Here is a 17212-nt window from a genome sequence, read left to right as displayed (position 1 = left end):
AGACCTCCTGGTCTGCTGGATGTGACCAGACTGCTGGCCTCCAGGCCACTGGAATCTGCTCTGCTACCTGAGGAATCGGGGGACTGTGTTTCAACAGTCAGCCACGGCACTTCTTTCTTCCTTCCCTCTCTCTCTCCCTCCTTTTTAGTTCTGAATAATCCACTTTCTTTCATATTACACATGCAAAAGTCAGAGTTGCTTAAATGGAGAGGAAGTCCTAAAAACACCTTGAGTTCCCATTTGTCTCTGATGCCCTACGCCAGTGGTTCTCAACCTTTCTAATGCCTCAGCCCTTTAATACGATCCACTGGGTCATGACCCACAGGTTGAGAACCGCTGTCCTACACCCTTGGGATCAAAAATCCCAAGTCGTTTGTCAAAAGACAGTCCATGGGCTATTGTTACTTTTCAAGGAATTCCCAGTTTTTGAAGAACTGGAGATGGAAATGGTGCCCGTTCTAGGTACCATTCTAGCAAGTGTAGAATTAACTTGCTCAAATATCAGATGAATGTAAAAAAAGAGATGAAAGGACCCAACTAAAATTATCCTCAGTTTTTAGAAAAAACGTTGATTTTAATAATTTACAGAAAAATAAACTTGAATTTATCCCTAGGTATTAAAAAATGGCATTTATAAAAAGCATGACTATGATTTAAAATAGGGCAAGTTACAGGATAAAAAATATGTCTTAAAATCACTTAACAAAAGCCTTTAAAAAATTCCTTTGTGGTTCCAAACTGCAACGCTAGGAGAGTCCATTAAAGCGCTGTAAGCACAAGGTAGCGGTGTGTTCCCTCACTCCAAGAACCCGCAAGCATGGGAATCGCTCAGCTACTGCTAAAGCTTCAGACCACCCTAAGACTTCATTTTGGCATCAGCGAGCATTTCAGTTTCTACAAGGGCCCATCATTAACTCATTCAGTGTTTTAAAAGAAGTTTCCATAGGCATGTTTTAGACAGACCATGTCCTTAATGATAAGCTGGAATACAGGAAGAAACACCCAGGCCACCACCCATACACACCCGAAGTCTTAACAGAGCCGTGCCTCCTGTATAATCGGCGCATACCTTGAGCAAGAGGTTGAAGGGGAAGGGCAGGCTGCCCGGGCTGAATTGTCAGAAGGCCTTGGCGCTGCAGAGACAGGAGGTGCTGCTGCTGTAACTGCTGCATCTGTAAAAGCTGCTGCTGAAACGCCAACTGCTGGGTAGCCACCTGCTGTTGCTGTAAGAAATCAGGAAGAAAAAAAAAAAAAAATGAGATGGCCACTTCCCAAGGAAGGTTAAAAAGTATGGACGCTTCAAAACTCACCATCATCATCCAAAGCTGAGTGGTCACTAGAGCTCAGTGGAAGGCGCAGTGTCAAGGTTTCAGAGGGACAGAACACACCACCTCTGACGAGCAGTGGGGTGGGTCTGTTACCTTCCCACTGCCTGCTCCCATAGAAAAGTACTTTGTCAATCAAGCCCGCTTTGCCTATGGTTGGAAAAGCCTGAGTTTTGTAGTTAAGATACGAACTTTCACACTTTGAAATTTTTAATTGTGCACGCTAGAAAGAGGATAGCACCGCTCTCTGTCTGAAGGGATTTGAACCCTGGACCTCTGAGGTGTTAAGAGAACAAGCTGCCTGCCTCCCTGCCTGCAACCCGCAGAAGCTTTTAACTGCTCTGTTTATCACTTTTGACATAAATAAATGAGGAAAAATCAGACCTTTGAAGAAGAAAAACTTCATCTAATATTGTTAATTAGCCATGACAAACGATGAAATAACACTGTAAATCTTTCATAGAAACAGCCACTAGATTTTAATTACACACATTCATAATTTAGCAAACAACATCGTACTCGACTGTGAGTTTAACACGAATGGCAGTCTAGGCTCCAAATGCCTTAACTTGGTTTTGGACTCAGAAACCCCTGAGGTCTGGTGCCTTGTCCTGTCTGCCCCCCACCCCCCATCTGCTTTGTTCTTGCAAAGAAGGGGCTTTACGATATGATAAATATCTTTTCAGTGATTGGACCATGACAAGGGGAAAACTTTTGTTGTGTAAAACATCAATACATCATTCCTGTGTTTAGCAGGCCTTGCTCCAGCCAAAAAAATTAATGTAGATTTCCTCAGTAATTATCTGAGTGATAGAAAGATAATACAGTGCAGTAGTACAATAAATAGAAGGAAATTGTCTAATATCCTTAATCTGCTAGGAATCATATCGAGGTGGAGGTCTTAGCCACATTATGGTGAACAATTATAAAAGGAAAATTAACCCTTCTCGAACTGTAGCCAAGAGGGGGGAAGAAAAGGTTCTCCTAGGAAAGAACAACATTAGTTTTGCTAACTCTCTGAGTATTAGTCAAAAGATGAGAGAGACACAACTGAAAGGACCATCCAACCCTTCTAGAGCTTGCATGTTCTAGTTAATAACTATGCTTTACAAACAACTGCATTCACTTAACCTAACACATGACCTTGATCTGATACATCCATAAAACGGTACGTATATCAAGACCTTCTGAAGCAAAGTTCAAAGAAAGAGAAAAATGGTGGTTTCCTTTCCGTCTCCATGTAGTTTATTTTACAGTAAAAACCATCATTCTCATATTAGCAACCAATTTCAGACTTACTACCATGCCACTGAGAAAGTTAATTGAGTTTCACTCCAAAAAACAAATTCTATACCACTAACAACAAAAATTTAAATAAATTTAAATGAAAAGCCACTGTTTTCATTTTAAGAACAGCATGCATAAAATGATCCAATTGTTTTCACCCCTTACCAATTTATCACATTAATGTAAAACCCAATGATAGTTATATTCATGTCAAAATGATTTTTTCACTTCTGCAACAGATATTAACTCACAACATTAAAAAAGGGGGGGGGAGAAGAGAAAAAACGCCATTGACACAATAAAAGATCAGGGAATTAGCTCTACTTAGAAGACGATAATGGCGGTGGGGGAAGGCTACAAGTTGGGGAGGGTGTTTCCTGTCTTACTGTAAATGAAATGTTTAAAAATTCTGTATTTATATAAAATGACTGATGCCTTTCTGTTGTCTCTGTGGCCATCCCTAGGAAAAGCTCATGAAAGCTGTCCACGTTTGAAAAGCCAGGATATAAAAGTATACAAGGCCCATTGTCCAAAGAAAGAATTTAAAAGCAATACTGGTTGCCAAACTGTGCTCCCCACCCAGTTACCAAACACAGGATACCAGTCCGTTTGTTTACTTCTCACAATTGAATGCATACAAAAAAGGTCTCCGTGCAGTCCCCTCGACAGGTCAGTAGTCAGTGTTAAAATGCTAAAATGCCCTGATAAACCTCGCGTTTTGGATCCCCTCCCTAGCGCGGCAGTCAAAGGTCTGTTTTCCTTTCTTCGGCTACTCCCTACTGCCTAACATAAACTGTCATAACTGCCCGGGACAAACGGCCCTTTTAAAACAATCAACTCAGCCTACCTCACCCGCACAGGATGGGATCTTTTTTCCCCCCTTTTTTTGTAGCTTGATTTAAAAATGAATTCTGCCCTCTATTTTCTACACAACTTCTGTCAAATATTAAACAAGCAGTCAGTTCACTAACTGCACTGGGAACCTCTCCCTCCCTAACAGCATCTGTCTTAGAAGGAAAGTCTTAGGTCTCTAACTCAAAAGTGGAGACAAACTTTCCCAGGGAAACGCCTCCAGGCAACTTTGGGGTGGGGATGGGATGGGGAGGAAAGAAAAGAAAAAAGAGCAAAGGTATATCCTACCCAATTGCAAGTGTCTTCTTGCACAGGTAATCAGAAAAGGAGAATAAAAAGGAGGAGGAGGTAAACCTTAGGATACAAAATTATGAGCCACTAATGACTGGGGATTCAGTAAATTAACATACTTGTTCCATCTGTCAACATCCGAGTTCAAACCTTGTTAAAATCATAACCACCAGACCAGATCATGAAATTGCTACCATGTGACTCCATTTCATTTAAGCACAAAAGGACCGCCACCTGCACAGTAATTTCAGGAGATGCGCCCCTCACCTCAGGAAAATAAGGATCACCTGACCCAACGGTCGTGGCCGGATCCACTGGCACATATACACACACAGTGAAATCCAAGGCGACCTGGCCACTGGCCCCTAAGGGTTTTCAAAGCAGCCTATCTCCTGGGTCACCTTTGCCTGCAAAGCAGATGACAAAGCACCAACCATGACAAACCTGGTGTCCTGGAGATGCTAAAATGCTACTACAGGGTCTCAACGTTCTCCTCTTTCAGATGCCAAGTATTCCCTTTTCATCCGCACTCCCTTCCCAAACTCAGGCACCACCATCAGCTTTGGGCTCTGAGACGCGCCCCGCCCCTCTCTGACAACAGCAATTTGGGAGAGGTAACTTTTATCCTTCTTTCTGCTGTGTAACTTTCCCCTTCACATTTCTTTATCTGCCCTCTGAGCTCGTCTGAACTTTCATGTTCTCCCAGCATGCAGACGTGCATTCCAAACTATGTCTAACAGACCAAATAAGAGGTTAATAAGAAGTGGCAACAGAAGGGAAAAACACAATCCCTGGTAACTGATAAGAATGACAGTGGCAGCCCTTTTTTGTTTGTCTTCAAATATAGAGTTAAAGATCTTTAAAAAACTAAATTTTGATGCCTTTGAAAAGAAAGAAGCACAAAATAACAACAGGGGGTTATTGCCTGCAAGCCACAGGGGAGAAACTCCATAATTCTTATTCTCCCTTTTGAAGGCTGTTAGAAATCTGATTCAAAAAAGCAACAGCAGAAGGGGAAACCTCTTGAGGCTGTAACCATTTCCTGTGATCATGCATAATGTGCTTCAAAAGTGGGTTTTTACCAATTCTGTTGATCAATTGCACCTCCTTCATACCCCTTCTTTTTTCTGCTGTGTTTACATCTGATGTGACTCAATGACAAGCACTGTCTGAGACTGTGAAACAGGCCTGTCATGTTGATTTATGGGCGCATCAAACCACAACTTGTCCAAACTGAAGCTCGCAGTTCATTAATTAGAGAGTTGTGACTTTGAAGTCAGCTTTCAGACTGTGGTTTTTAACATTTGGCTTAATTTATATGCTCTTGAATGTGGATCTCTAAGGAAAAAACTGAAATTCCCTTCTTGTCTTTGAACTTCTTTTGACCGCACAATAATCATTTCTTTGTCCAGAGTGATGCCTGCAATCCCAGAGTCATTAACGCGCATTGAACTGCCACTGATGAGTAAGCCCTGCTGAATTAGAAAAACAGCCAGCAAAACAAAGCTGAGAGCCTTCTGCACAGTGATATCTCACAATTACATGCCTTCCCTCCCTGTGCCATTTCCATTTTAATTACTGTTAGTCCTTTAGATTTACATTTTAGACACTTTTTAATCTGTTCCCTTTTTTATTATAGCAGCACCCGGTAGTGCGCCACTGTACTTAAGGTTGTGTCAGCATTTTCATTAAAACGCCCCCTCCCCTTCACCCCAAAACTGCCCCTACTCTGCAGGGGTTTTACATCCAGGCTGCGACAGGACTCCAGGGTGAACACTTGGCCGGGCATGGAAAATGTGCCCAATTTGTGTCCAGGGAGGAGATGCCAGAGGGAGAGTGCCGGGGTCATTCCCAGTGTGTAAAAGGGGTGCTACCTGGTATCCTCACTGATTTGAGGGGACAGGGATGTGGACAGTCACCTGGTAAGACACCATTCAAAAAAAAAAAAAAAGAAAAAAAAGAAAAAAGAAAGAAAGCAGCCAATTGCTAAGGGCCGGGGAAGAAGCTGTGGAAGTGCATGTCCTGCTTATAGAATTATAAATTGTGTCATCCCAAGGAGATGGCTTTAAACAAAAAGAATTTCAGTCCACTGTAAAAATATGAGGAGGCAAGTTAAATCGGGTAACTCTGGAATGGGCAGAAAGATGCTATAATAATACATACATGCACATCGATGCTCCCACCCCTCACCAAGCCTTGCCCACATAGAATTGTACAGACGGTGAAAGGGTAACTCCTGGGAAGGCCTTCCCATTGATGGGACTAATGCAGTTAGCCTAAATGGGTGACGTGGCATAATGCATTAACTACAAAGCACTGGGCACACAGAAGCTATTGTAACATGCTATTTTTTTTTCTTCCCCCAGGAAAACACAAATGATCCAAGCTAAAGTGGTTCTCTGACTTTATGTCCTGCTACCTGGTACCTACGTGCCTTTAGCAATTACAGTATGTATCACTTGCAGGAAGAAGTTAAACAAAGATAGGGATGTTTAATCTTGTTCTAACTTTTGTGTTTGTTTGTCCAACCTCACAAGAGGTTATTCTTCCAATGGAAAAGGCCATCATCACACACCCAAGCTCTCTGAGCGCAGGGGAAAAAAAATGAAGTGTGGGTCCAAATAAAAGTTTACAGAGAGCACTTCACTCCCCCTGGCTACACCCTGGTCCTCAGTTGTACCAGTTTGTAAAAGGAGCCCTGAAGGCTGTGCCCACGGTCCCTCACGCAGGTACACATGGGGCGGTGTTATAAAATATGTGGCAGGAAGCAAACAGAACCCAGAAAAATCTGAACGAAAACAGGACAATAACTCTCAGTCTGAAAGCTGAGAACCGATAGAGTCAGCTCAGTTGTGCAATCATTTAAAAGATGAATGACAGTTTAATAGCCACTAGATAGTCCTCTGGGATCTGTGGTTTGAAAGTAAAATATGTATTGTCGGTACCTCTTTAGGCTGTTTTCCAGCATGTTGTTGTTGTAAAAGTTGAAGCTGCAACTGTTCCTGTTGTTTTTTATAAAACTCTTGAAGCTGCTGCTACAAAGGAAAGAGAGGACGACGGTAAGTAACAGAGGGTAGCGCCAAGCCACTGTCCCTTTTGGTGCCATACACAAACTGCGATTTGAAAAATAGCATCCTTTTATCTGTAATGGCCTGACCTTTAGTTTGAAACTAGACAATAAATTCAGCGCACACTGACTATTCTTGGCATTATTGTTTGAAAAGTAATCTCCAAAATGAACTGATGAAAAACATACCATTTTCTACACAAACTAATTAGAATAAGGCAAGGAATGACCTTTGATTGTACAACAAAGCCAGAACGCCCTTGCTGAGAGAGTCTGGTGAATCTCTCCTGCGTGCTTTCTGACTGATAGGGCCGGGCACTCTGGAGTGCTGTTCAGTGTGTGCGTCACGGTGCTGGGAGCCTCCTCTGCACTGTCTCCGCCACCCCAGGCAGTGCCTCCCACCACCCTAGGACTGAATAATCTCATCTCTTTGGGTCGGGTGACCAATATGTCCAAGTATCAGGTCCCCATGGCACAATGACAACCAGGAAGTTCATTCCAGCATCAGTACACACGGACCGAGTAAAATCAACTCTGCATCTCAAAATTAGCCGACACCAAAAAGCTTCATGTTATTTTCTTTTTTAAATATCTGTATGCTTCCGAGTTGAAATGTGGACTTCAAGAGCTGTCATAGTTAAAGCTGCTCCCAACGTGCTCCTCGTTTTGCTTTGATTCACACCATTTAGAAGCCTCTGGGCTTACCAAATAAAAGAGTGTAAAGCCACGTAAGCCTAAAAGATCTTATTTCTACCAAGTCCAATTACAGGCCTAATCTCAGTCCATCGGGTACTCTCCAGGCCAAAACCCTACGACTCGCTTTTGGCAGGGCTCCTCTCTTCTGGGGATGCAAAGCACATCGATTATTCAGGGACTGGTCGGTACCCTGCCCCACCCGCCCTGCTCTGCTCATTCCTCACTGGACAGAGGAGCCTCTCAGGTGCAGGGAATTCTGGAGGGAGTGCTGGGCCCAGGCCCGTGGGAGGCTGGAGCAGGGTGGGGTGGGGAGGAAGAAGACAGTTACCTGTTGAAGCATGAGGGCTTGCTGCTGCTGAAGGAGAACCTGGAGCTGCTGAGGGCTCAGCACTTGTTGCTGGAGGATCTGCTGCATTTGCTGGGGAGTGATAACTTGAGGTGTCATCATAGCCACTGACACGGGAACCTAGAACATTAATGAAGAATAAATAGGGAGCCAGGAAATTGTGAGCACGCAGCCTTCCCGGGTCCTGCGGCAGGCTGCCATCAGCCTGCTTACAGAACTGACCCATTTCCCACGCAAAACCCATCTCATCCAGGCAGCGATGCATCCCATGTGATCTATTACAGAGTTTATTTCAAATAAAGAAAAATAAAACCTTGCTGCACTGACAGGGGTTCCAGCCCACCTTGTAAGCAAAGAAGAAATGTAAAAGGCTAACTGGGGTTAGGATAGAATGATCTCAATTTCTTACTAAGAATGACTTCTTTGGTCAAAATGAGTTGTAGGAAGTTACCCTGAACTTGAATCCTGTTTTAGAGAAGATGACAAATGGCAACCCAATACCCTTGCAAACTAGACCTAACATGACCCACATCCTCCGTGGACAGGGATTTAAGAACAATCAATGAATGCTCAGTCTTGTGGGGACAAAACCTTGGACACACCTTCCGAACTTACACACAGACCTTTCGTAGAATGCCTCTTACCCTTCCTTATTCACCCAGCGTACAGATGTCTCAATTCTTTCATATTATGTGCAATACCATTAAAAGCCGCTTTCCATGACATTTCAGTGACAAACAGCTACAGTGATGAACTTGATAGCATTTCATATTTGCAACTGTTAACACATTTCTGCACGGGCATCTCTGCAAGGAACCTGCACACTGTATCTGAAAGGATGATGTCTTGTTCAGATAAAACACTGACATTAAAATGACAGGCTGTCTTGGCCAAGGTTACACAAATTGTATTCAAGCGGATACCTAATGACAACGCTATGAATTCTGCAAGCTTTCTAGAATGTAATTTAGCTATTCAAAATAATCACTGCACTTGTGTTTAATTTGCAGACTACATGAGAACCATTTTGTCAGTCCCCGTAATGCAAGAAGACTATTTCATGAAAAATCACCCCCCCCAAATAAAAAGATAAGGAAAGAAAAAACAATGAAAGAAAAGACAAAACCTGTATGTCTTCTAACAGTAATATTTAAGCATCTTAACTTCTCTTTGGTTTCTAATCAAACATGTGACAGCAAGAAGCTAGAAGCAGTAAAGGATATACTTTGTTAAAAAGGATCTGCTGTCATCTCATGTGTTACAATAAAAGGTAATAACATGTTTTGCACTTTGCCTGTGTGCCACTTAAAAAAAAAAATCCAGCAGACAATAGCTGATCAGAAGATAAAAGAATTAAAAAATCTTTCAGGGGAGCAGTAAGCAAAAGGGAGAGATGCAGTATTAATTTTATGTAACATAATGTCTTAATATGCAGTTTATCTTGACTTTTTCACATGATTTGTCCTGTCATTTGCATAGCGAGCTCTCATTCCTAATTTCACAGTCATTATGCACTGATGTCCCGATTTCTCAGCATCACTAATTTTGATGAACTAAAAATGGTTCCTGAAGGTCAGATTCATGTACAGGGAACGTTCTCCACTGTTGTTGTGGGCATGTTTCGTGGGTAAGGATGTTGATGTGCAAGTTTCACATGTTTAGAAAACACAGGCTGGAACGTTCGAAAAAATTTCATTAACCCAACTCTGGAAGGTCACCCATGAATTCTTCCTATTGCAGTAGCCTTTTAAGTGTAGATGTAGATACACTGTAATTTAAAACAGATGGGCATGTCTGAATATTTTTATATGCAAAATGAGACAGATGTATATGAATGGATAAATTATCCTTTTAAAAAGATAATTTGCAGCACGAAATATCACCAATGATTGGAACAGTGAACTTGCATTCAGTCTAGGGCAAACACGAAGAAGGCATTATCAAAACATCTAGCCATCTACAAATTAATTCCAATTAATCTACTCTGTCTTAATACAGAAGAAACTTTTAGAATTTTAAAAATATGCACTGGGTGCCAATCACTAGGGTTTGAGCTGCTAAAGCCAAAACATCACAATAGAAGTTTACTTTTCCTTGAGAGTTGCATCATCATACAGGGAGGTTTGATTAAGAAAACAAAAGAGCCATGTTTAAGGTTTCTTTTTTCCTCTGCATTTCTTGGATGATGTACAATGTAAATATTCTTGAGCCAAATTTCTGATGGTGATGAACAGGAAATCAGACAGGAATAGGGTGGTGTAAAATCTAAACTGGTAAAGAACATGAACTTAACAGAGTTACAACAGAGAGCATCACAGAAAGAACCGCCTGGTTATAATTTTTTAAAGAGTTATGGAAATCCCAGAAAGGGGCACAAGTGAACTTTTGGGTGTGATGCAAATGCCCTGTCTTGATTGGGGTGGGAGGCACACAGATGTCTACAACTGTCAAAACTCTTCCAACTGTACACTTAAAAATGAGTGTATTTCAGACTACACAAATTACCTCTCAATAAATTAGATTTTAAAAATAAAAAAAAAATCTTAAATTTACTTTTAAAAAAGTTATAAAATTATATGCATCTTCCTAAATAAAGAACATGTCAAGGAAAGGACAGACATACACCTGTACAGATAACGTTCAAATGCTTATGTAACAGTCAATGGTCTAGGTCTCCCTTCCCACAGTTATTCATTTCTTGCAGTCATGTTACAGAATAGCACAATGAACTTGAGTCTCCCCTTCTATTTCCTTTTGGACATTTTGATGGAGGGACTGATGAGTAATAACATGCTTAAGGCAGCAAGGCACAGCCAAAGGAGGGAAAGAAGCAAGAGGCCTGAGTAATCCTCCAAGCTGGTGGATCGGTCTCTGAATAATCAGAAGTGGGCTATTATATCCTATGGCCTTAACTTTGCTTTTACTATCTGAAACCACATTTTCATACCAGTTAGCTCTGGGCCTCCGAAGTGGGCTCAAGCTTAATTTATATACGCAATAAAACCGAGATTTCCCCAAAGTTTCTGCTCCAACATGACGCGAAAAGAGGTTATGGAAAGCTTTAACAAACATATTCAAATGGACCAGAAACCATGGTAGAAAAGAGGAAAAAAAAAATCTGAGCACAATTTAAGGCTTTAAATAGTTAAGAATTATAGCCTATATATCCACTCCCTTAATTCCCAATGTCCAACTTTTTCATGTAGCTAGTCCCTACTATTACTAGGAATCAAAGGGCATGCAGTACCAGCGAGAGGCTATTATAGCCCACACTTTATTGCCCATTACTACTGAGGTCATTAGCGGCAAGAGTGATTGTAGCAGTCTTAACCTATTGATCACCGTAACTACTATCATTTAATCCTGTGTTGAATGTCTGGAAAGCGGCTAAAGGCACACAAGAGAGAGTGCTTTAGCATTGAGAAATATGGCCAAAGCTTAGAAATTACACTTTGATTCATAAAATCTAGCCAGTGGTTTAAATCAATAGTATTTAAAACAGTCATGTGAGTTTTAAACTACAGCACTTTGATATTTATGGGCCCCTCTTTGAGATTATTCAGTAAAAACTAAACTTTTTTCAGATCTCATGCCATCTACCTTACCCTCCTTGAGATAAAAAACATTTAATTTCTCATGTTTCGTGTGCTATAGGGCTCAGGCCTTAACTGGGAGTTCAAGCTAATTCTTGATTTCTTTCTCAAAAGACAATTTAAATATAAGGTCCCCCCCCTCCCAAATTATATCCCCAATATTGTAACTACCTTAACTGTTTGAGTATATAGAAATGAGTATGTTTTATGAGTTAACAATGAATCATAGGAGACAATTTATGAAGAACTAGAATGATTCTGTCTAGCTGCCTTCAGGGATCAGAAATTCAAATTAAACTTCTGGCAGACATTTAAAGAATGCTAGCATACAAAACTGAATTTAAAACACACACACACACACACACACACACACACACACAGAGTTAACACTCCTTAGTTGAGTTTCAAGAGGAAATCATGAATTAAAAAAACACAGGGCATGATACACTGTTGACTGATACCAACTGGGTGTGGCCGATCCCAGGTGCACACAAACCTGCAGGAATGGCAGCAATACAGCTGTGCTTGGACCATTGGAACGCTGCTAGTATGGGCCTGCTGCGACCTTAATACCAGCAACTGGGAAAATGTCGTTAGCACTAACAACTGCTGTTAAAAGCCCATGTACTGCTGTGTAAATTCCGCCTGATACGGTTTTCTTTTTCTGCAAAATGACTCTGTATCATCTGAATGCTTGAAGACTATTAAAATAATATGCCTTATTATTCTCTTTAATGCCCAACAGGGAAAGGTGGGTGATAGGAAGGGGAAAAAATCTAAAAAGCAAACAAACAAAAACACTCAGAAACAATACTTATTTCTAATCTAGGAGACAATTGAAGGAATTAGGTGGGAGGGGAGATGAGACAATATAAATACTGAAAATAACAGGTTATCTTTTTTTCTCTCTCTTTAGTTTACACCCAAGTTAGCTGCCAGTACCTACTGCCCGGTGTAAATACACAGAAACTTTGCACATCAGCATCTTCTCATAATTGCTATGTGTACAAATAGTGAAAACAAGAAGATAAAAAAAAATTTAAATACGGTTGTTTTTTTTTTCCGTTAACCTGGTTAATAATTTAGAAACTATTTTTAACCTCCAAACATTCACCCTATATATGTCCCAGGAACTCTGTCCCCTTCTGTATTTCAGGCTGTGTCTGAGTGGTAACTGACCAGGTCAGGTCACCTGGTTAATCAAATAACAAGAGCGAAACAAATTAAATCAGAAGGCTCCATAGAACCAAACAGAATATGGCTCTGTTTAAAAAGAAACCCAAATTTTTTATGACCATCCAGAAGCTAATTTATGTAAAAGAAAATTAAACACCATCATCACCTCTGGCCCCAAGTGAAAAATAACCGTTTTGATAATTAATAAGCCAATCGATACAACAGATATACAAGCAAACAAAAAAGTTAAGAAGCTTCTATCTAATACTCCAAGGTATTTAAAAGAAAAAACAAAAAGAACAAACCAGGCACCACATAACTATCATAAAGGAAGGAAAATACATTTCTGACACAATATTTCAGTATTAAAAAAATTAAAAATGCATGCTATTTGTGTGGAAAGTACAATTCTGTTTCATTATGAAATTCTGGTTTTTGTGTAACTCTTTCAGACTTAGCTATTTTGCCACAATACCGAGCATTAAGGCAGGTAATGGTTATTATATTAATGCAAAATCATCTAAGTATCCGTCATTAGCATGACTGTTCTCTCAGTAACAATACAACCACCTATTAAAATTTTAGGGGAAAAAGATCTCTTTAAAACACAATTAGCATTTCATTTTTTATCATTTTGTTTATTACACTCTATCAAGAAAGGCTATCTTTCTTTCATAAAAAAACTGTAAGGCCAAGACTTGCCTGCCAATCAGGAGTTATTTCAGGTTATCAACCATAACAAGCAATCTCTAGAAAAGCGCTCCCAGCTCTTCCTTTTCTTTTGTCTTTAAATCTTACAAAGTGCCATAAATGCGTATTTGTTTACAGCAGAGGTACTAGTGGGACCTCAACTGTGCTTCTCTAACGTCTCCCAGGCACACAAGGTTACTCCACTAAGTGCCAGCATAATTGTTTCAGCTCTAATAAATATCAGCTTCATTTGCATAAAAATGTAAAGTTTACATAAATTAAATCGTTTCTCCCATTAGCGACTGTTAAATACAGGAAACAATGGAAGCTACACGTGAAAATAATCACCCAATAAGCTCTGATCTTTTCAACTTAGCAACTATTATTATTATTATTCAAATCAAGAAAATGCCTCCTCTTTCCTTTTTCAACCTCCTTCTCCTGGAGGAGGGATGAAAAACAATTTAGTGCACGTGAATCAAACATGCTATGACATTTTATATTAACAACAACAAAAACCCTTTTCAAGAGCTGCAGGTAGGAGAAGGGGTGAACTACTCCAAAAAGGTACCTAAGAAAAGATTCTATCCACAGATCTTTAGTTCTTGAAGTGGGGGGGGGGGGGGGGGGGGAGGGGGGGGGGGGAGAGGTCTTGGTTCAATAAGTTCTCTTAAAGCATTATCCAAAAATAATGAACAGCAACTGTATCAATCCTATTTGAGAAATGTGTATGATTATAGCAAGTAAAGATAACTTACAGATACAGTTTTAGGTCAATGGTTACTGTTAAATAAAGGAAAATAAACTGTTTAGCTTTTGTCAAAGAAAGATTCTTCTAAGACTAAGAATTAAATTTACAGTTCTGCTTTCTTCATGCTTTAACCAGCAAAGAAAATTTCATAGGGAGCTAAACTTCAAATATGTATTTTTTTCTATATTAATGAGGGGGGAAGGACTGTAATTGAATTTAAACATAGAGGTAGGCCAAAATTAGATCATTCCAAAGTTTTATAAGGCCTTAGTTAGGGTGCAATCACTTTTTAAAAAAAATTACAACTTTTAAAATTCTTAAATTGTGCAGTTTCTCACGCCTATTTCCAACACCTTCACCTTATCCATCACAGTTAAGCTTAGGGGTGCAAATGAGATTCTAATGAGAAAACATCAGTTGCTTCTTTGACAATTTCACCATTCAGTGATTTATTTCTAATGAAGACAAAGCCCAACCAAAAGCTTCCCAATATGTTAAAGGTCAAAATATCTTCAAAAATGCCTCGTAAAAATCAAGGCAAGTGGGAAACCCGGGCAGGCCTGCCTCATGAAGTGGTGTGACAATTAGAGTAACTGTACAAAAAGCCATCTTCAGGAAAAAGTAAAAGAAATTAGGCTGCCACAACTGTAACAGGTTAGATGGAAAAAAATCAAAATTTAATGTATTCTCCCCTGTGTCATCTTGTTTTGTCAAGACATCAAATAGAATTGGGAAGTACAAAATAACAAGCCCTGGAGAAATCACAGGAGCCGACCTTTTTGATGTTGTTGATTTACCTTGTTCTCAGTTATTTGAACAATGATGTTTCAGATTTAAGGGCAAGATAAAGCTTAGAAATTAAAACATGATACCAAGACATTCTAAAAAGCTCACCCTAACATTTAGGCTGCATCTTCATTGATTAGTTGCTTTTAACTGGATGTGAAAATGAGGCACAACGCATGTGTTCAGTATTCGTTTTTCTCATTCTAAATTAATTTCTCCTTAAACGATTGCCAGGTTGGAATAGGGAGTCAGAGATTATTTCCTACTGAAAGTACTGGCCCATGTTCGCTCTTCTCAATAATGCAAGTCCCCACAAATCTTCCCCGAGATTGTTCAGCTAAGAGCTATCTGAGTTTTCTTTTTTAAATGAAACAAAATAAAGCCGAATGCAGAATGCCTTTTTTTTGGGGGGGGGGGAAGAATACTGCACACTCAGAAATGATTAAAACAAGTGTCCAGAAATATGCTGCTTCCAGTAAAACAAACCTTTTACTAAACATCAAATTTATCTCATGGAGTTAAGAGTATCCCCAAATCTAGCCATACAGGTACACATAAAGCCCTGCTCCTTTGCCCCAAGAGATCTACAGCTCATCAGCAATGTTTTTTTTAACTCCTAGTCTTACAGGAAATATTATGTGCAGAGATATATGAAATTAAGCTGTCACAAGATAGCATTCTTAATTTTTGTATGTAGGTAGCTGCTTCTCCTGAAGCCAACACATGTAAACCAAAAATTGCAGCAGTTAAAAATATCTGCTTAAAAGGCACTAAAAGTAAATAATCCAGTACCTCCAAGCACTAGAATTTATAAAACCTACACAGTTAATAAAGCTATTTAATGATTATAAATCCTTGTCACTAAAAGTGAGCCTTTTTAACATGTAACATACACAAAACACGTATTTATGGATTTATTTATTTACTCCAGCCTTCTCTGGTCAACTGTTGCTGCATTACCCCGTTTATAAACCACAATGAACTACATGAAGTGGATTCTAACTGAGCCATTTTATTTTCCCAGTCACAAAGAACAAGGTCTCAAGGTTCTCTTTAGTGATGACCATTCACAACTCAACCACATAATAAAATAAATTCCTCCAAGTCTCCTTTTGCCAATTCAAATTGTGCTCAAATTTTAGTATAAACCTGATAAGCTGGTCACAACATTCTCTCCTGATTGTCTCAGAAACATGGTGACTCAAACAATACTTCTGCCACATAAGCCAAGACAAATGCACAGTCTCATTCCTTTTAATTAATCTGCATTTTATTTTCACTGTATCTTCCAATTGTGTGGAGGTTGGCTGAAAAGTTGTAGAACTGGTCAGTGTCATAAAAAGAGTTTATCTTTCTCAAGTGACAGGTCCTGACAGCGTGCAAATGCAAGGCAGCGATGGTGAGGTTTTGTTTTATAAGGTACATTTAACTGCAAACAAAAAAAAATTCAAACCAACCATTCCTATCATAAGCTTTCTGATGATTTATGGTTTACCAACTGAGCAAGGTTACGCAACACTGCATGCCTTTAGATGCATTATTTCAGCTAGTTGAGATTTAATTAAGATCACAGCCTCTAAAATCCCTGTCAAATGAAAATTCAGAGAAGACAATATACTATATATCCTCATGCAGAATGTTACCATCCCATCCCTGGAAAAATATGAGTTAATCCGCATTTCTATGGCTGCAGACAAAAGTTCACTAATTTTGTTTTCTTTTGACACTTAGGTTATTCTCTATTATATGTCATGAGATCACTCCCTTTCAGGGAGGGAGGAAAAAAATTGAGAGTGAAATATGTTGCAGAAAACGCAGTTCACATTATTAGTGTACATTATCATAGCTTAGCAATGATGTCACCACATTTTCATATAAGCAACCCATGCTTACAAGTTTCATTTAATGAAACATGTTTATTAAAAAACACAACGCAGAGAACCTACCTTCCTTGAATTATTCTGATTAAATAATTGACATGTCATGCTTCTCATTTTCTTAACTGACCAACTTTTTGTCAAGATAAGCCACACACTTGGGCAGGAAAGAAAGTTCTTAAGGCAAACAAGTGAATACATACAAAGCCTATTAGTTTCATTCTACTTCAGGTCTTAAGAGAGAAAAAAAAAAAACCTTTAATAGATTTCTTTTTTATAGACTGGTATGGACCTATGCTTTTTTTTTTTAAGAAGAAATTTATGAGTGTGTGGCCCTTTACCTAGTCAAATGTATTTTTATTTGCATCATCTTAATATCTGGTTGCTTATCTCATGCCTTAGAGATGACAGGTGCTTGCAGTCTCACTCTTGACAGGCCCCTACACAAATAACTGTCTTGCCTGAAAGGGCTAAT

At 39.5% G+C, this 17212-nt stretch overlaps 1 protein-coding gene across 7 annotated transcripts in view; it reads right to left on the bottom strand.

Annotated features, from left to right (window-relative positions):
- Positions 1–17212, bottom strand: part of FOXP1 (forkhead box P1) — a 610533-nt gene that overhangs the window by 87672 nt on the left and 505649 nt on the right. For 6 of the 7 annotated variants that reach the window (XM_023510637.1, XM_012802528.2, XM_012802529.2 and 3 more), the window contains 3 exons: positions 7847–7984; positions 6701–6790; positions 1070–1223 (listed from right to left, as the gene is read on the bottom strand). In XM_023510637.1, coding sequence (XP_023366405.1) covers positions 1070–1223; positions 6701–6790; positions 7847–7984 — 382 coding nt within the window. The remainder of the gene's footprint in view (positions 1–1069; positions 1224–6700; positions 6791–7846; positions 7985–17212) is intronic. The other variant, XM_023510636.1, reaches the window with a different exon arrangement.

Source organism: Otolemur garnettii, unplaced genomic scaffold (assembly GCF_000181295.1).
Source record: "Otolemur garnettii isolate 467f Iridium unplaced genomic scaffold, OtoGar3 scaffold00015, whole genome shotgun sequence".
Lineage (NCBI taxonomy): Eukaryota > Metazoa > Chordata > Mammalia > Primates > Galagidae > Otolemur > Otolemur garnettii.
Note: the sequence above shows the minus strand (reverse complement) of the source record. Positions and strands in the feature narration are given on the sequence as shown.